This window comes from Protopterus annectens, chromosome 2.part0 (genome assembly GCF_019279795.1).
Source record: "Protopterus annectens isolate FY-2018-M chromosome 2.part0, PAN1.0, whole genome shotgun sequence".
In the NCBI taxonomy this organism is placed as follows: domain Eukaryota; kingdom Metazoa; phylum Chordata; order Ceratodontiformes; family Protopteridae; genus Protopterus; species Protopterus annectens.
In genome coordinates, this window is record NC_056728.1 from 258635831 (window position 1) to 258653283 (window position 17453).

Sequence of the window (17453 nt, forward strand, 5' to 3'; positions counted from 1 at the left end):
GGAAAATGGGCTGCATAATAACAATCCCAAAAACTGCTAACCTCTCAGAGCCAAAACAATACCAATTCACAGCTGTAACATCACCATCAGCTAAACTATAAATATAGTTTACAAGCAAATAATCCAGTTCTTACAAATATATATTCCTGACAGCAAAGTCACATAGCTTTCACACAATACTTGGAAATTCAGCTGCACTATTTTGTGCTGCCTATAATACAACCTGCTTCAAAACATGGTTCACGGACCACTAACAGATGTAACCTATGTAAACCTTTAGAAATTCAAATCAGTTGATCATTCTCTCCATCATCTCAGCAACTCAGTTATGTCCCACAAACTCTCACGTGGCTATTCAACTACCTCAGGATACATCTATCAAAGAAAATTTGGGGCAGTCTCTCTCTCTCCTTTCTTCCATGGCCGTGTCACGATTTTATACTAGGCTCTACTCATTTCTTCCTGCACAATCAGGCCTCCATCATATAAAAATGATTCTGCACACTGAAAACCTCTCAATCCTTTTCTCTTCAAAATAATTTGATACTCTGCAATAAGACTTCCTCAACACCTGTAACTGCTTCTCCACAAACAACCTTACTGTTAACTGCCTATAATGTTTCACTCCACTCAAAGACTGGCTAACATCTAAATCTTTAAGGCTCTAAATGCCGTATACAATTCTGCTCATACAAGTATCTAGCTGAAGTAGTTCAGCTATACCCCCCTTCTGAGTCTCAACCTACAGACAGAAAACATAAGTAAATACCTCCCAGCTCAAAATCTCATAACTTTAAACCTTCTTACCCTTAAAATTACTTATTCAGTAGCCAAAATCAGAATTCATACTTTCGTTCAATGTCTTAGACAACTCATCCAGCACCAAGCTACAAAAATATTGAACATATTCCTACATTTTACACAGCTCTGAAAAACTCAGAACATACCATGTTGCTTCCAAACTACATGAAATGTACGTTCCATCAACCCAAAAGTAAAACTTCTCAATCACTTTATATAACTTTCTGCTTCCTTCTAGCACATTTCTTATAAACATACATATCATCTTGCTCCCTCTGTAAAATACCACTGTCATCATTCTTCAGTCATCCCCTTTCACTCTGAAAAGCAAAGAAAAAAAATCTAAAACATGGCCCTGCAGTCTGCACCAACATTACTAGTGAAACATGTATCAGCCCTGTTCTACCCTTCACTAGGTCCACAATATAACCTTATTTATTTAACTCCTTAAAATGCAAAATCTCTCTTTCATATCTTCACCTGAAAATTCTACTATAACTACTCTATCAACTCTCACTTCAACCATTCCTCCCTCCTCTCTCTCTCTCTCACTACTGTCCCAACATTAATCTCAGTTCACAGTTTATAAAAGTATTTACTATCAATGCAAGTTCCATTTACTTTATGGAAATTTCATATTGTATCGCGCTGTCAAATATTTACTGCAGTGGTGGTGCTGCGGTAGTGTTGTCGCCTCACAGTAAGACACTGTCCTGTTCGATTCTCAGCTAAAGCATCTTCTGTGTGGAGACATGCGTGAATGGGAGTACCTTCGTTGAAGGCTGTGCGTTAGGCCTGGCAAGTCGGTACGTAAAAATCTGCCAATCATTAGCAGACCGGAGTTCCACTGTGGCATCCCCTAACCGGGAAAAGCCGAAAGATACAACATACAACAACATCACACTGTCAATATTTCATACCACACCTTTTTGGACATGTACATTTGTGCATATTGTAAACATATGCACTGTAAGCTAGCACTAACAACTAAAAATGGTATTACTGTAACTAACTGTAATTCCCCTTGGCCCCAGTTGTGAAAAAAGGTCATATGATCCACATATCCTGGCAGGGAGTTGCCAGTTGACATACTGGTTAAGGTGTTTACCTCACAAACATCAGGTGCAGTACCATGCAGAGTTTGATTCTCATTTTTGAAATGGAAACGGCCCATTCTTAAAATGGCCACTAGGGGCAGCTAGCCTAGTATTTACCTATAAATAAGTTAACAAAATAAAATAAGTGAGTATATTTTTTGGAATTACAAGAAAGTCTCAGATCCCTGATATGTAATAAATTCACCACTGGGTGGTGCAGTTCACTTTACAATGTATACTTGAGGCTTTACACTGAGCAGCATCTTCTCAGCTTATCTTGACAACTGTCATCTTTAGCTACCTGCCACAAAACAGAACATGTACTTAACCACAAAGCTAAAACTACCACTGCAAGAGAACTACTCATCACATTTTTGGTTCACAACAAATTGCCCAAATATGCATTAAGCAAAATGAATGCCATTCGAACTTGCCTCATCTGCTACTGATGCCTCTGACTGGTAGAAAAATGTATGCTAAGCCAAACAAGTTGAACAAAAATGTCTATCCCGTAACTGAATTGCTGCTGACATTTAAAATCTAGTTTAACATCCTAGCAAAGCAGAATTTACATAAAACTGAACACACTATTGAACAGACTGTGAATAATTGCACTGATCACTACATTCCTTTGCTAAATCCCTTAAGTAACAGTTTTTAATGGATGGACTTTCATACTCAAAATACACAACTAGCTCTACACTTAAATATAATAACTATATGTCTACTAAATTCATCTTTATAAACACTGTTTATGATTATGTAGTTACAAGCCAGTCTTACCTTCCAGTAAAGATGTCTTGTTTAAGCTGCAAGAAAAACTGATACCTACATTGAAAGAAAACAACATTTAGTAAGTCAAGAAAATGTAGCAATATGCAAGATCATTTGTTTGTATTTAATAAGTCAAGAAAATGTAGCAATATGCAGGATAATTTATTTGTTTACTGTATCTCTGAGTTTCCAACAAGTCAACATATGCCTCAGTCCTGACACCACCTCGATAACCTCCCCCTCCAGCTATTTACGACTTGTAGCTTTCTAATTCCTGACACAGCACTTCTCTTAGTGGGTTTTGTATTCTCCACGAAATAAATGCCCTACTGATTTCATGCTTGTCGGGAGCCAGAATCCGCCACATAACACAAGCCCTCAGGTCACTCCAGAACAAGTACAAATATAACTCTGTAATTTGTTCATGTTGGTGTGAATGACCTGAGAGGTACCTCCCTGGACTACATGAAAAGAGACATGGAAGAGCTCTCTGATCACATACACCAGACTGGTATGACCCTGATCCTGAGTAGCATCCTGCCCTCACCAAGAATGATACCTCAGTATAAAGAAAAAAATTAATTTCAACAATTATCTAAGCTTCTGGTGTCATTCAAAGGGGATCCAGTGTCTGTCAGCCTGGGACGACATGCTTGACAAGCCGCGTTGCTTCGCAAGAGACGGCTTGCACCTGTCACCCATAGGCTTTCGAATACTGGCCAAGTCTCTTGCTGCCCCCATAGTGCCTTTTTTAGGCAAGGCTCAAAAGTCAAACCCACCTCCGTAAACAGCACAATTAACAAAAAACTGAGGGCTATGCTACTCAACGCCAGGAATTTAAATCTCAAAATGCACGCGCTCTAAGCACTCCTCAGTATGGAGAACGTCGACATCTGTGCTGTAACTGAAACCTGGTTCAAGGCTCCAGAGAGCACCCCAGCACTACCAGGCTACAACTCATACCACACGTTTCGGCCACAGAACACTGACAGAAACACAAAAGGAGGGAGTGTATCCATATTCATCAAGGATACCTACACCTCCACGTTAGTGGCGCAGCATGATACCTCTGAGATCATCCATGTGCAACTAACATCGGGCAAATCTGCAATGCAAACTGTGGCCTGCTACAGATCACCCTCCATGACCCAGAACCACCACTCCACCCTTTCTGGAGACACTGGAAAACATGAAGGTCCTACCAAACACCCTGATATTGGGCGATTTCAATTACCCTACCATTCACTGAGAAAACTACTAGAGTACAAACTCCCAGGCCCAGCGCTTCCTGGAATTCATCAACTCAAATGCCCTGGATCAGCTGGTAAACTCCCCTAACAGAGGTGAAAATATATTGGATCTGGTCATCACCAACATGGGCGACAGGTGCTGAACACCGGAGGTCACTGGTTAGATCAGACCATAAACTAATCACTCTGGATGTCCACACCCCACCACCAACCCAACTAAGGAAACCACAGTAAAAAACTTTTCTAAAGCAAACTTCACCTTACTTAAGACAGAGGTGGTAAGTTTCACAGCCCCCACGCTAAAGGATAACGCTGCCCAAGATGCAAAAACCTTTACAAATACACTCTATGAGCACCTACAAGGATGCATGGATCGTGCCATCCCTAGCAAAACCAAGACTCACTCCTCTAAGAGAAGGAAACCAGTTTGGTGGACCCCTGCAATAAACAGGCTATACAACAGGAGGGGGAAACTAGTTCAGAAAATAAGCAAATCCCAAGAAGGAAAGACATCCCTGATCAGTATCAGTAAGAAACTGAGGTCCTTCATGAAATCATCCAAGGCTAACTTAGAAAGAAAAATAGCAAAGGATTCAAAAGATAACCACAAAGCCTTCTTTAGCTATGTTAAGAATCTAAGTGGCAACTCGTAGATATGCACTGAACTAATGCAAAATAGTACAAAATATACTGAACCCACTGACATTGCCAACATCCTGGCAGATAGACTCAGTGCAAACTTCACCCCATCTTACCTCCAAAAGGGCCCACAACAATACCAGAAAAGTGTGGTGTCCCAAAAATCACAGACGCACAGGTGAAAACAGCCTTTTCAAAAGCCAAAAGCACAGCGTCAATGGGACTAGATGGTGTCCCAGGCTGAGTCTTGCACGAACTACAGAACAAACTAACCCCCCACCTAAACACACTGTTCAACCTCAACCTCTCCACAGGCTATGTGCCCATAAAATGGCGCACAGCAACGGTTATGCCTCTCCACAAAGGAGGGGCCACAACTGAGCCTGGTAACTATCGCCCCATAAGCCTGACTAGCCTTGTTTGCAAGGCTATGGAGTGCATCATCATGGAACTCGTTAAAGACATTGGGAACCTCCAAACACTTGACCCGACCCAGCTCGGCTTTGTTAAGGGCAGATCATGCCTACTAAACCTGGTTGACTTCTTCGAGACAGTCACCAAAACCATAGACGAGGGAAAGGTGGTTCACACAGCCTACTTTGACCTCACCAAGGCTTTCAACACTATTCTACACTTGGGTATTACAGAAAAACTCACCAGCCTGAACATAAACCCCTAAGTCACAAGATGGGTTGCCAACTGGCTTACAGACAGAACTCACACGGTAAGAATAGCGGGCTCCAGGTCCAACTCTAAACCAGTCACAAGTTGTGTCCCGCAAGGCTCGGTCCTGGGACCCCTACTGTTCGGCATATACTTCTCAGAAGTACAGGCAAACACAGGAGGACTATGGCTAACTAAGTTCGCCGATGACTGCAAACTGGGAGCCATAATTGACTCTCCGGCTGACACGGACATCCTCCAAAAGGGCCTTACTGAGATGGACACCTGGTGTCAAAGTCATGGCCTCAAGCTAAATGCCAAAAAATGCATAGTCATCCCATTTGGGAAAAACAAAACACCCACGAATTACCATATAGGTGGCAGCATCCTTAATACAGAAGAGGTAATAAGAAATCTGGGGACCCAGGTAGATAGTAATCTCTCCTTTGACAATCATATTGCCAAAGTAGTTAGGAAATCCTATGTGGCCCATCTAATTACTAAAGGGTTTGCATCTAGAAATAAAGAGGTTATAGTGCCCCTCTACTCATCACTCATTAGACCAGTCATAGAGTACAACGCCCCATTTGGGATGTACCTCATAAGACACTTCCAACAGCTGGAAAGACCACAAAATTACCTCACCAAGAGGATTACTCGTCTCAAATATATGTCCTATGCAGCCCAACTGAAAAAACTACGGCTGTACTCAGTGGCATATCACTTACTCAGAGGTGATCTCAGCCTGACTTACAAAGCCATGTCCAACTCAGAATTGATGGACATGCTCCACCTAAAGAAATCCAAGTCACTGTGAGCCACATGCTCTAGTGAGCTAAACCTCGCCACAACAATAAAAAGAACATGCTGAAGGGATAGATTCCTGTCACAGAGACTCCCCATGCTTTGGAACAAAATTCCAAATTACATCAGGCAGAGTTCCTTTACTAACACTCTTCAAGAGAAACCTTGACGAGTGGATAGGTAACAGAGAATGCACCCCTGGGATCACTTCATTGGCTCTGCTTGACAGACGATTAGTTAATTAATCAATGGGGCGGCGAAAGCAGACACACTCTGGCTAGGCTGATAAATGCCCTCGAGCAGATAGCCTAGTACCCATCTATGAATCTATGCTGCTGCTGCTGATAAACATGGACTCTCTGACAGCAGGTCTGTTAACCAACAGTAGGACTTGCACTACTTAGAAATTAAAGAAGCAAGACAATGGTATACTTGGTTTTTCTAAACCAGAGAAAGCCTTGTTGGGGCTAACACATTTGTACTGAAGTCCCTTAAAGAAAAACTTCAGTACAGTGAATATACAATATTTCAATGGTCGTTTACATTAAAACACTAATCTGAAATCAAGAGTTGTAGGCTATATCGAGAGGCATCTAGTTGCTAACACAAAGTGCTGCAGTACATGCATATTTTATATAAATCAGGACTTTCTGGCCATATTTTGTATAAACAGCACATTTTTATTTATTTATTTATTTTTTTACTTTTTGCCATCTGTGACTTGCCAGCCTAATCAAAGCAGATTAGGAGGTAACAATTTCACTTAACTTTAATAAAATTCTAAGGAAATGCTGTGCACACAAGGCATAGGGGAATAGGTCAAGTAGTAGTATGCAGGTGAGGCCTGAGTGAACAGCAGATATGACACAAGTAGTACTAATCAAAGGTGATGGCAGGAAGTAAAAACAGGGCACCGAGTACCAGTATTACTAGATTAGGACAGATTAGCAAAATATACCAGATGCCAGTCAAACAGGTTAGGAATTAGACACGTACGATGGTGCAGAGGAGACAGAGGAACAGTCATCTGAGGTTGTGCTGCTTGTTTGAAAGGCTAGAGAGAATCTGAGGTGCCAGAATGCAGAAGGAAGTGCATCACATAATAGGAATACTACACACAGAAGTTTAGAAAGCTTACTAGAAGTGAGTTACTGTCCATTTACAAGATACTACTTCACTGGCAAAATTCACAAACTGAAAGCTGAATTTTAGAATTTGTCAATATATGACAAGGCTAATTCATAGGATTTATTACAATCCAGGGATACAGATACATGGGCATTAGAAAACGAGTGAAGGTTCTTTGCGAGATATACTACTAAGGAGACAAATAAGGACAAAGCATTTTATAGAGAAGGGGGAATACAACACATGCATGTGTGATAACGGAGGTAAGATTTGGACGGCTGAAGGCAGAAAGGGCAGTACAATGTTATGTTCAAGAAGGAAGACTGCCTGCATCTTGCTACAAGGTCTGACCTGGCTTAGAACAAAATAGTTTGCTTATGAACCATAAACATACATTACTCGAGAAGTTACGGGGGCTCTTTTTATTTAGGAGCCATAGTTTACTTCATAAAAGGCTTTTATTTTTTTAATTTGCAGCTATCAAACTAGCACCCAGTGTTGCCTTTTCCACACTGAAAACAATGTGGTAAGTATCCAGCTGACTCATCAGATAACACCAAGTTCATTCAGCAGAGGAGTTTGAAAAGTTTCACTACACAGCCAGAAACAAATGCAATCTGAGGGTCATGCTGCTCAACGTGAGAAGTCTAAATCAGTCACTCGAAGCACTCCATAGAATGGAGAACATCGACAGTTGTGCTGTAACAGAGACCTGGTTCAAGGCAACAGAAAGCAACCCTGCAGTACCAGGCTATAATTCATTCCACACCTTTCAGCCCCAGAACTTGGACCGAAGCTCCAAAGGCAGTGGTGTTTCCATATTCATAAAGGATGTGCACACCTCCAGACTGGTAGCTCAACATAATGCATCTGAGATACTTCAAGTGCAGCTAACATTGGGTAAGACAGCAATTCAGAGACTCACACTCCATGTTCCTAAGCACCCTGGAGAATACTAGGGTCCAACCTAACACTCTCATACTGGGCGACTTCAACTACCCCTCCATTAATTGGGAAAACTACTCATATACCAATACACTTGTCCAACATTTCCTGGAATTCATTAATTCCAATGCCCTGGGACAACTCGTTCTTACCCCCAACTACAGGTAGCAACATCCCTGACCTGGTCATTACTAACAAGGACGACTGTTACTCTACACCAATTGTCAACTCCTCCCTGGTTAGATCCGACCACAAACTAATCACTTTAGAAATCCATATTCCTCCCACCCCCCACCAAGGTAACCACCATGAAAAACTTCTCCAAAGCTAACTTTGGGCTCCTAAAAACAGAGGTGGCTAACTTCACAGCACACATGCGAATGGAGAATAGTTGCATGACCACCAAATCATACACCAAAGCACTGCACGAACACATATACAAATGCATGGATCTTGCCATACCCAATAGAACCAAGATGCTCTCCTCCAAAAAAAGGAAGCCAATCTGGTGGTCCCCTACCATAAACAAACTCTACAACAGGAGGAGGAAACTGATGCGGAATAAGGTGAAGTCCCAAGACTGGAAAAACTCTCTCATCAGCCTCAACAAAAAGTTGAGATCCCTCAATAAAAACCTCTATGTAAAGAATCTCCATGGCAATAACCAGATTTGCTCTGAGCTACTGCACAATGGTACATTCTATACCGAGCCAACAGATATTGCCAATATACTGGCCGACAGATTCAGTGCCAACTTTACCCCCCCCCCAAAGAACCAATCACAATAACAGTAGATTGCCAGGCACCCAGTATTACTGGTGCACACGTTAAAACAGCACTATCCAAGGCCAAGAAATCAGCTTCTATGGGACCTGACAAATTCCTGGCTGTGTTCTACATGAACTACAGAGTTAACTGGCACCACACCAGTGTGCCCTCCTCAATCACAGCCTCACCTCAGGCTTTGTCCCTACCGAATGGCACACTGCTATAGTCATCCCTCTCCACAAAGGCGGAGTGACTACAGACCTTGGGAACTATTGCCCCATTAGCCTGACGAGTCTGATATGCAAAGCTATGGAATGCATCATCATGGACCTAATAAACGAGGATATAGGGAATCTCCAAACTCTGGATCCCACACAGTTTGGTTTTGTGATCATGCCTGCTCAACTTGGTCGACTTCTTTGAGTCAGTCACCAGAGCTGTGGATGAAGGCAAGGTGGTTCATACAGCCTACCTTAACTTGCAAAGGCCTTTGATACCATTCCACACTCAGGAATCATAGAAAAATTCACTAAGCTAGGCATCAACCCCTATATCACTAGGTGGGTTGCACACTGGCTCACAGATGGAACCAACAGTGTGAAACTAGCTGACTCCAAGTCAGACTGCCTACCAGTCACGAGTGGAGTCCCACAGGGTTCGGGTCCTGGGTCCTCTCCTGTTTGGTATTTACTTCTCTGAAGTCCAGGCAAACACGAAGGGACTCTGACTGGTCGCTGATGATTGCAAGTTGGGAGCTATTATTAACTCCCCAAGTGATGTTGACATCTTACAAAAAGGCCTCACTCACACCAACGACTGGTGTCAGAACCATGACGTTAAGCTCAATGCCAAAAAATGTGTCATAATTCCCCTTTGGAAAAACTCAGTTCCCATGAATTACCATATCAATGGTAGTCCACTGAACACAGACGGCGTTATAAGAGATCTGAGAACACAGGTTGACAGCATCTTCTCTTTTGACCACCACATTCCCAACTGTGGTCAGAAAGTCCTATGTGGCACATCTCATTACTAAGGGTTTTGCATTCAGGAAGAAAGAGGTCATTGTCTCCCTCTACTCTTCCCTCATTAGGTCATTCATAGAGTACAATGCCCAATTTGCCAAGTACCTCACTAGACACCTGCAACAATTGGAGAGGCCACAAAAGTACCTTACAAAGAGGATCATAGGCCTTAAACGCTTGTCCTATATGAACAGTCTCAAAAAACTCCAACTATTCTCGGTCTCATATCGCCTACTTAAGAGGCGATCTCTGCTTGACGTACAAAGCCATGTCTGACCCAGCTCTGTTAAAAATGCTACATCTAAAGAAATCCCAAATTCCCAATCCCTCTGCACCACACACTCCAGAGACTTCAACCTCATCATCACAATTGACAGAACATGCTGGAGGGACAGGTTGATAACCCCTAGACTGCTCATGCTATGGAATAGACTTCCCATACATGTCAAACAGAGCACTTCACTGGCCCTCTTCTAGAGAAATCTTGAGGAGTGGATGGGAAACAGAAAATTCGCCCCAGGGATCACTCCAGTAGCTCTACTCGACAGAGGCACTGGGAACTAAGGTCAGGTGGCACGATGCCAGGGTAATCCTATGGGCTAGGCTTGTACAGGCTCCAGGGCCATTAGCCTAGTACACACCAATGAATCTGTGTCTCTACAGTGGTGAGGAAATCATTCTATGTTGCGCACCTTATAAACAAAGGTATGGCATCCAGGTCCAAGGAAGTCATTGTTCCACTGTGTTCAGCACTCATCAGACCAATCATTGAGTACAATACCCCCGTTGGTACGTACCTATCCAGGCATACCCAACAACTGGAACATCCACAGAGGTTCTTCACTAAAAGAATAATGACCACAAGTAATATGTCCTATGCAGACCACCTCAAGGCCCTATCCCTGTATTCTGTCTCCTACAGGCTTTTGAGGGGAGATCTATGCCTGGCATTCAGGGCATTGTCAGACTCCAGACTGTTGGACCTTCTGCATATCCACAAAACAAACAGTACCAGAATTACCTGTTCTAAAGACTTAAACCTTGCCTGTGATATAAACAGGACCTGCTGGAGAGAGAGGCATGCATCACAGAGACTACCCCCATCTATGGAACAGGCTCCCCCATCCATGTGAAGCAGAGTACCTCCTTAATACAATCAAGTGCAACTTGAACAATTGGATGGGAAACCGTAAATTCATCCCTGGTTTGGCACCTATTTCTCTGACGCAAACAGGTAACCTGCATCTCCCATGCCCATGAGTACACTTATCAAGCGTATCAGAACTCAGAGATTTGGGATGTATGGCTATGCTTAAAAAGGCCCCTGTGGTTGTTAGCCTAGTAAACACCTATGAACCTATAATCCCATGCTGGAATTCATGTACACATATAATCAACAAAACCTTTTTAAAGGTGTTGAAAGACTGGCGCTGTTTGGAGTCCATTTATTCCAAAGGCACCACAGACACTAAATGAAGTCTGTTATATCTGCTATGTTGTTAAAGCTTCTCAGCTTAACTGGGTTTGCTCATGTTTTAGCCCTCCTATCTGTTTCAGGCACAGTCTCCCAAATAGGACAGGATCTTTCACCTCCTGGAATTATAACATGCACGCAAACCTACTGGGAGATAATATTAAGATGTACGACAAGGAAAGTACAGTTTTGTAAGAAAAACAGATGTTTGAATGATCACTGATGCAGCATCCTTACCTATGGAAGTTATGCCCTGCATAGGATATAACTGCTGACAGCTTCCACCTGCCCATACTGTTAGTCAGCTTGAGCCAAGCTGATTAAAGTCAGGTGAAAGGGCCAAGTCCTTCAGAAATTTCATGCCAACTGAAACAGCGAGGATAAGCCCAGAGAGGACATTGACATGAAAAAAAAAAATAACATCCACACCTTTGCATAAAAAACACAAAAACAAGGGGTATGGAGGGAGGGAGCAGCTACTGCAGCCGTGATAATTTGAACATCTACTGTTACAGTATGTTTACTTACAAAACTCTACTATGTTCACCATTATGATCACTGCTGCAGCAGCCTTAGCTACATGGGTAGATTACCATAGCTTAAAATAACTGGGAGATCCAAGTAAAGCCTGTCCTATACCTGGAGAAGGAATCTATTTTGTAATGCTTTGTAAGGGTAGGCACGGATGAAGAAATTGCTGCTTCTAGAATACTTCTACAGTCCACCCCTTTCCAAAACACCACAGATTAAGCCAAGGCCCTGGCAGAGTGAGTCTCTACTCTGATTGAAATAGTTTTGCTGTGGTGGGAACAAAAGGTAATAGCCTGAGATAATCCTTTAGATATAGTCTGCTTTGACACAGGCTGTCCCTTTTTATTACATTCACAAGAACTTAACTGTTCAGAAATTCTAAAAGATTTTGTTCCGTCAAGACAATACCAGAGCTGTCTGTCAACATCCAAGGTATGAAGTAATCGGTCACCCTCATTTTTTGTTTCTGGGGAAAAAAAACAGGCAGATAGACATATTGGCTTAAGGTAAACTCAGATATTTAGACTTTAAAGATGGGCTAGTTCTCAAAGAAACCTCCTCTCTGTGGAAGATGACAAGTTTGCCCCACCAGAAGAGCCTGCAACTTGGACACTCTTTTTGCTGAGGTCATAGAATCAGCAAAACAGTTTTCCATGTTAAGAACCTCAAAGTCAGCCAGAGGAGCTGATTCAAATGGAGCAAGTGTTTACCAACACATTCTTGGATTAGATAGAAAATGTAGAAATAATACAAATTATTGGCTTGAGTTGGTTTATAATTGTCTATTGTAGATGCTTTTATGTTTAATTTTTTGTGATTTTAATTTCCTGTACTTGGTTAAAATGATATTTATTCTTAATGTATTATAGGGAAATTCAAAATGGAACTAAAACATTGGAAGCAATATTGTACATAATGTAAATAGTGTGTGAAATGTATAATGGTTTGGCAAAACAATAAAAATGATTATTGAAAAAAAAAATGGAGCAAGTGTTAGTTTCTCTAACACAAAATTAATATCCTAACAAGATGCCAAAGATCTTCTGGGAGGCTTCTAATGTAAAAACCCAATTCAAAACATTTTCACGAGACTGAACTTAAAAAGAGTAGGATCCACAGACAAATATGCTGAAATGGTTGCCAAGATGGGTAAAACAGGCCACTGGAAATTAACTCGCACATATACTGTAAAACCAGAGAAACAGTAGCTGTAACTGGGCACTGGTTCTTTCATTCATTAAGTAGAAAACTTTCTCCATTTGTAAAGGTATGCTTTTCTAATATCAGGCTTTCTTGCCTCAATTAACACCTGTGCTCAAGAGGTATTAAGACCATATCATCCAGGCAGTCAATTGCAATTGTTAGGGCCAGGATGTGTCAAATACCTCTGATCTTCTGTGAGTAAATCAAGTCTGTGGGGAAGCCTGTGGTAACTGTTCCTAATTCTATAAAAACAAGGACCACTGTTGCCTGGGCCAGAAGGAAGTCACCACAATGAACTTTGAGAAGTCCTTCTAAATCTTCAAAAATGCATTAGACATCAGTGGGAAGGAGGGAAAAGTATACAGGAACATTAGTGTCCAAGGAAAGAAAAGGCATCTGTCCTTCCAGTCCCTCATGGATGGAATCCTGAAACAGAATTTTGCCTGTTGATTTAGACAGGAGGTAAAATGGTCTGATTCCTATAGTTACCATGCAATATTTTATATACCCTACTAATTATGCTTTTTTTAACAGCAGCCTCTGTTCTAGAGTCTACTAAAAACTGTACCAGTACTGATCTTTCCCTTAGGAGCCCCCAATTTCTTTCTCTTTGCCTATACTCTGATATCAATCCTTGATTGGGAAGGCAAATCTCTTGACTGCAGTCCAAATGAATTCTTGGCCCATTCCCATTCTATTACCTTTCCCTCTATAATTATTTGCTCCCAATAGCTTGGTTACTTTGACAGTTTTCTCCAGTAAATTCCAGTCCTCTCTTGCCTATTCTCTGTACCCGATTGCAGTCATCCCTATCACAATCTCCTTTCTCCATCCTTGAGTTGCCTTAGTTCTTAGAATACTCTCTCATATTTTATGAATATAATATTCTGTATGGTTATTGCTAGTCTCCCTAAGGATCTGCAAGCAAAATTCCAGTTACTCCTTATTTCTTTATCTTCCACCTTGTTTCATCACCATCCCTTTCCACTTTGAATTCTTCTTATGCCACATATAGGAGCTTTAGCTGTATAGTGCTGAAATACCCCTTCAAATTAGGAAATCCCAAACCACCTCAACTTATCCTACCTGATTCTTGCCATCTTCCCCTGCAAGATATAATACTTCAACTCATTACTTGAGGGCAATACAGCAATTACCTCATGTACACTGGGGCAATGCAGCAATTGCCTCATGTACACAGACAACCCTCTCCTCCTACCACCCAACACTACAACCTGTGAGAGATGCACTTACATAGCCAAACTGGAAGCAACGCTCTCTCCACCCAAGATTGTGCTACACAGTCAAGAGAAGGTTAACACCCGCACTACACCTCAAGCAACACATAGCCCTTCTAAACTCACACCACCAACACCCACACATAGCAACACTAAATCCACATATGCAGAGGCCCCTTAACTGTAACCTGCCCAAGCAACAAGGACCTCCAAAGCTGAAACACAAACACCAATCACAACCAAAGTGTCACATAGCTCACAACACCAGTGTGTCACCCAGCAACAGCTCATAAGACAAGACAATGTACTTAACACTTTAGTCATAGGTGACTCTATAGTCAGGCACACTGATGTCCCACTCACCAGGCTGAACAAGGAGAGAATTACAGTGAGCTGCCTGTCGGGTGCCAGGATCCACCACATAACTCATGCACTCAAGTCACTCCACAACAAGTACAAATATAACTCTGTCATTGTCCAAGTTGGAGTGAATGACTTCAGACGTACCTCCCTGGACTACATGGAGAGACATGGAAGAGCTCTCTGATCATGTGGCCCAGGCAGGTATGACCCTAGCCCTGAGTAGCATCCTGCCTTAGCCCAGAATGATACCACAATATAAGGACAAAATGATTGACTTCAACAATTGGCTAAGCTTCTGGTGTCATTCAAAGGGGATCCAGTATCTGTCTGCCTGGGACGACATGATCGACAGACCACGATGCTTTGCCAGAGATGGTATGCACCTGTCGCCCCTGGGGATTCAGGTTACTGGCTAAGGCTCTTGACACCCCTATAGTGTCTTTTTTAGGCAAAGTTCAAAGGACAAAACCACCACCATTACAGGTACAAGCATGCAAAATCTGAAGGTAATGCTACTCAATGCTAGAAGTCTAAACCTCAAAATGCACTCTCTTGAGGCACTCCTAAAAATGGAGAACATCAATATCTGTGCAGTAACTGAGACCTGGTTCAAGGCTCCAGAAAGCACCCCTGCAATACCAGGCTACAACTCTTACCACACTTTTCGGCTACGAAACCAGGTTCGAAACACTAAAGATGGAAGATTGTCCATATTCACCAAGGGTATTCACACCACCAGGTTTAGTTGCTCAACACAATGCATCTGAAATTCTCCAGGTGCAACTAACACTAGGTAAGACTGCAATCCAAATTGTAGCTTGCTACAGATCCCCCACCATGCCTCAAGATTCTTACTACACCTTTCTAAACATACTGGAAAATATTAATATACAGCCAAACACCCTAATACTGGGTGATTTCAACTACCCTGCCATTAACTGGGAAAACTACTCGTGCACCAACACCTTTGCTCAATGGTTCTTGGAATTCATAAATTCCAATGCCCTGGATAAACTAATCCATAGTCCCACCAGGGGCTCCAATATCCTAGACCTGGTCATTACCAATATGGGAAATCGATGCTCCACACCTATGGTCACCCCCCTCGTTGGTCAAGTCAGACCATAAGCTAATCACCCTCAACATCCACATCCCACCACCACCCCCCAAGTAAGGAAACTTCCATAAAAAACTTCTCCAAGGCCAACTACATGCTACTCAAGTCAGAAGTTACAAACTTTATGACACCCATGCAGATGGGAACTGAAAGTTCGACTGCTGAATCCTACACTAAGGCACGGTACGAGCACATCCACTCATGCATGAATTGTGCCATCCCAAATAGAACCAAGATGCTCTCCTCCAACTTCACCTCCCTCTCACCCCCTATATGGCCCATCTCAATACTGGAAGATTGCCAAATTCCAATAATAACGGCCATACAGGTAAAAAATGCACTCTCCAAAGCTAAGAATACAGCATCCATGGGACAAGATGACATCCCGGGCTGTGTACTACATGAACTACAAAATGAACTGGCACCTCATCCAAGTGTCATGTTTAATCATACCCTCACCTTAGGCTTTGTGCCTACTGAGTGGCGCACAGCTACAGCTATCCCACTCCACAAGGGGGGATCCACCTTGGATCCCGGGAACTACCGCCCCATAAGTCTGAAGAGCTTAATCTGCAAGGCCATGGAACGTATTATCATGGAACTTATAAACAAAGACATTGGCAACATTAAAACACTGGACCCCACCCAGTTTGGGTTTGTGAAGGACCGATCTTGTCTCCTGAACCTTACTGACTTCTTGCATCAGTCTCCAGAGCCGTGGACGAGGGTGAGGCAGTCCACACAGCCTATCTGGACCTCGCCAAGGCCTTTGACACCATCCCCCACTTTGGAATCATAGATAAACTTACTAAGCTAGGCATTAATCCCTACATCACTCGATGGGTTGCCAACTGGCTTACTGACAGAACCCACATTGTAAAAGTAGCAGACTCCAATTCCAGCTCCAGACATGTGGAGTATCTATGGGTTCAGTCCTGGGACCTCTCGTTTGGTATATACTTCTCTGAAGTACAGGCCAACACTAAGGGACTCTGGCTAACAAAGTTTGCAGATGATTGCAAACTAGGAGCCATTATTGAATCCCCAAATGATGTGGAAACCCTACAAAAGGGCCTTACAGAAACAGATGCTTGGTGCCTGAGCCATGCGCTCAAGCTCAATGCCAAGAAAAAAGAAGTTATGTACCTACCATAACGTTCCATGACAGTTGACTTCTTCTCGCCTTCTTTCTTGTTGGTTGGGTTCGGAGCCGATCCTCGGCTCCCACTCGGCCATCTTCAAAGGCTCGAGAGCTGCATACTGGCTCGAGGCCACCCCATATCCCATGATGCCTGGCGCTAGATACCCAGATCTCATTTGGTAAGTCTAACTGCAGACATAATAAAGAAAGCATCCTATCCTGGAATATATAAAACCTCCAGAGAGGCTACTAGACAGAAAGGAATAGCCAGAAAAGACTCAGCCAGTGAAAAAAAAACATAGGTAACTCTTCTCGGTCTACAAGGATAGGGGGATGGAGGGTGGGACGCAAGAAAGAAGGCAAGAAGAAGACAACTAACATGGAACGTTATGGTAGGTACTTAACTTCTTTATGTTAAGTTGTCTATCTCATGCTGGTTGGGACAGTGTCCCTAGCACCTAAAATCCTGGGTGGCTCATCGGAACAAACTCT

The 17453-nt window shown here is 42.6% G+C and overlaps 1 protein-coding gene across 1 annotated transcript in view; it reads right to left on the minus strand.

The window, feature by feature from the left end:
- Nucleotides 1-17453, minus strand: part of PTPN4 (protein tyrosine phosphatase non-receptor type 4) — a 3248454-nt gene that overhangs the window by 2478170 nt on the left and 752831 nt on the right. Inside the window, exon 5 of the mRNA XM_044060734.1 lies at nucleotides 2682-2726. Coding sequence (XP_043916669.1) covers nucleotides 2682-2726 — 45 coding nt within the window. The remainder of the gene's footprint in view (nucleotides 1-2681; nucleotides 2727-17453) is intronic.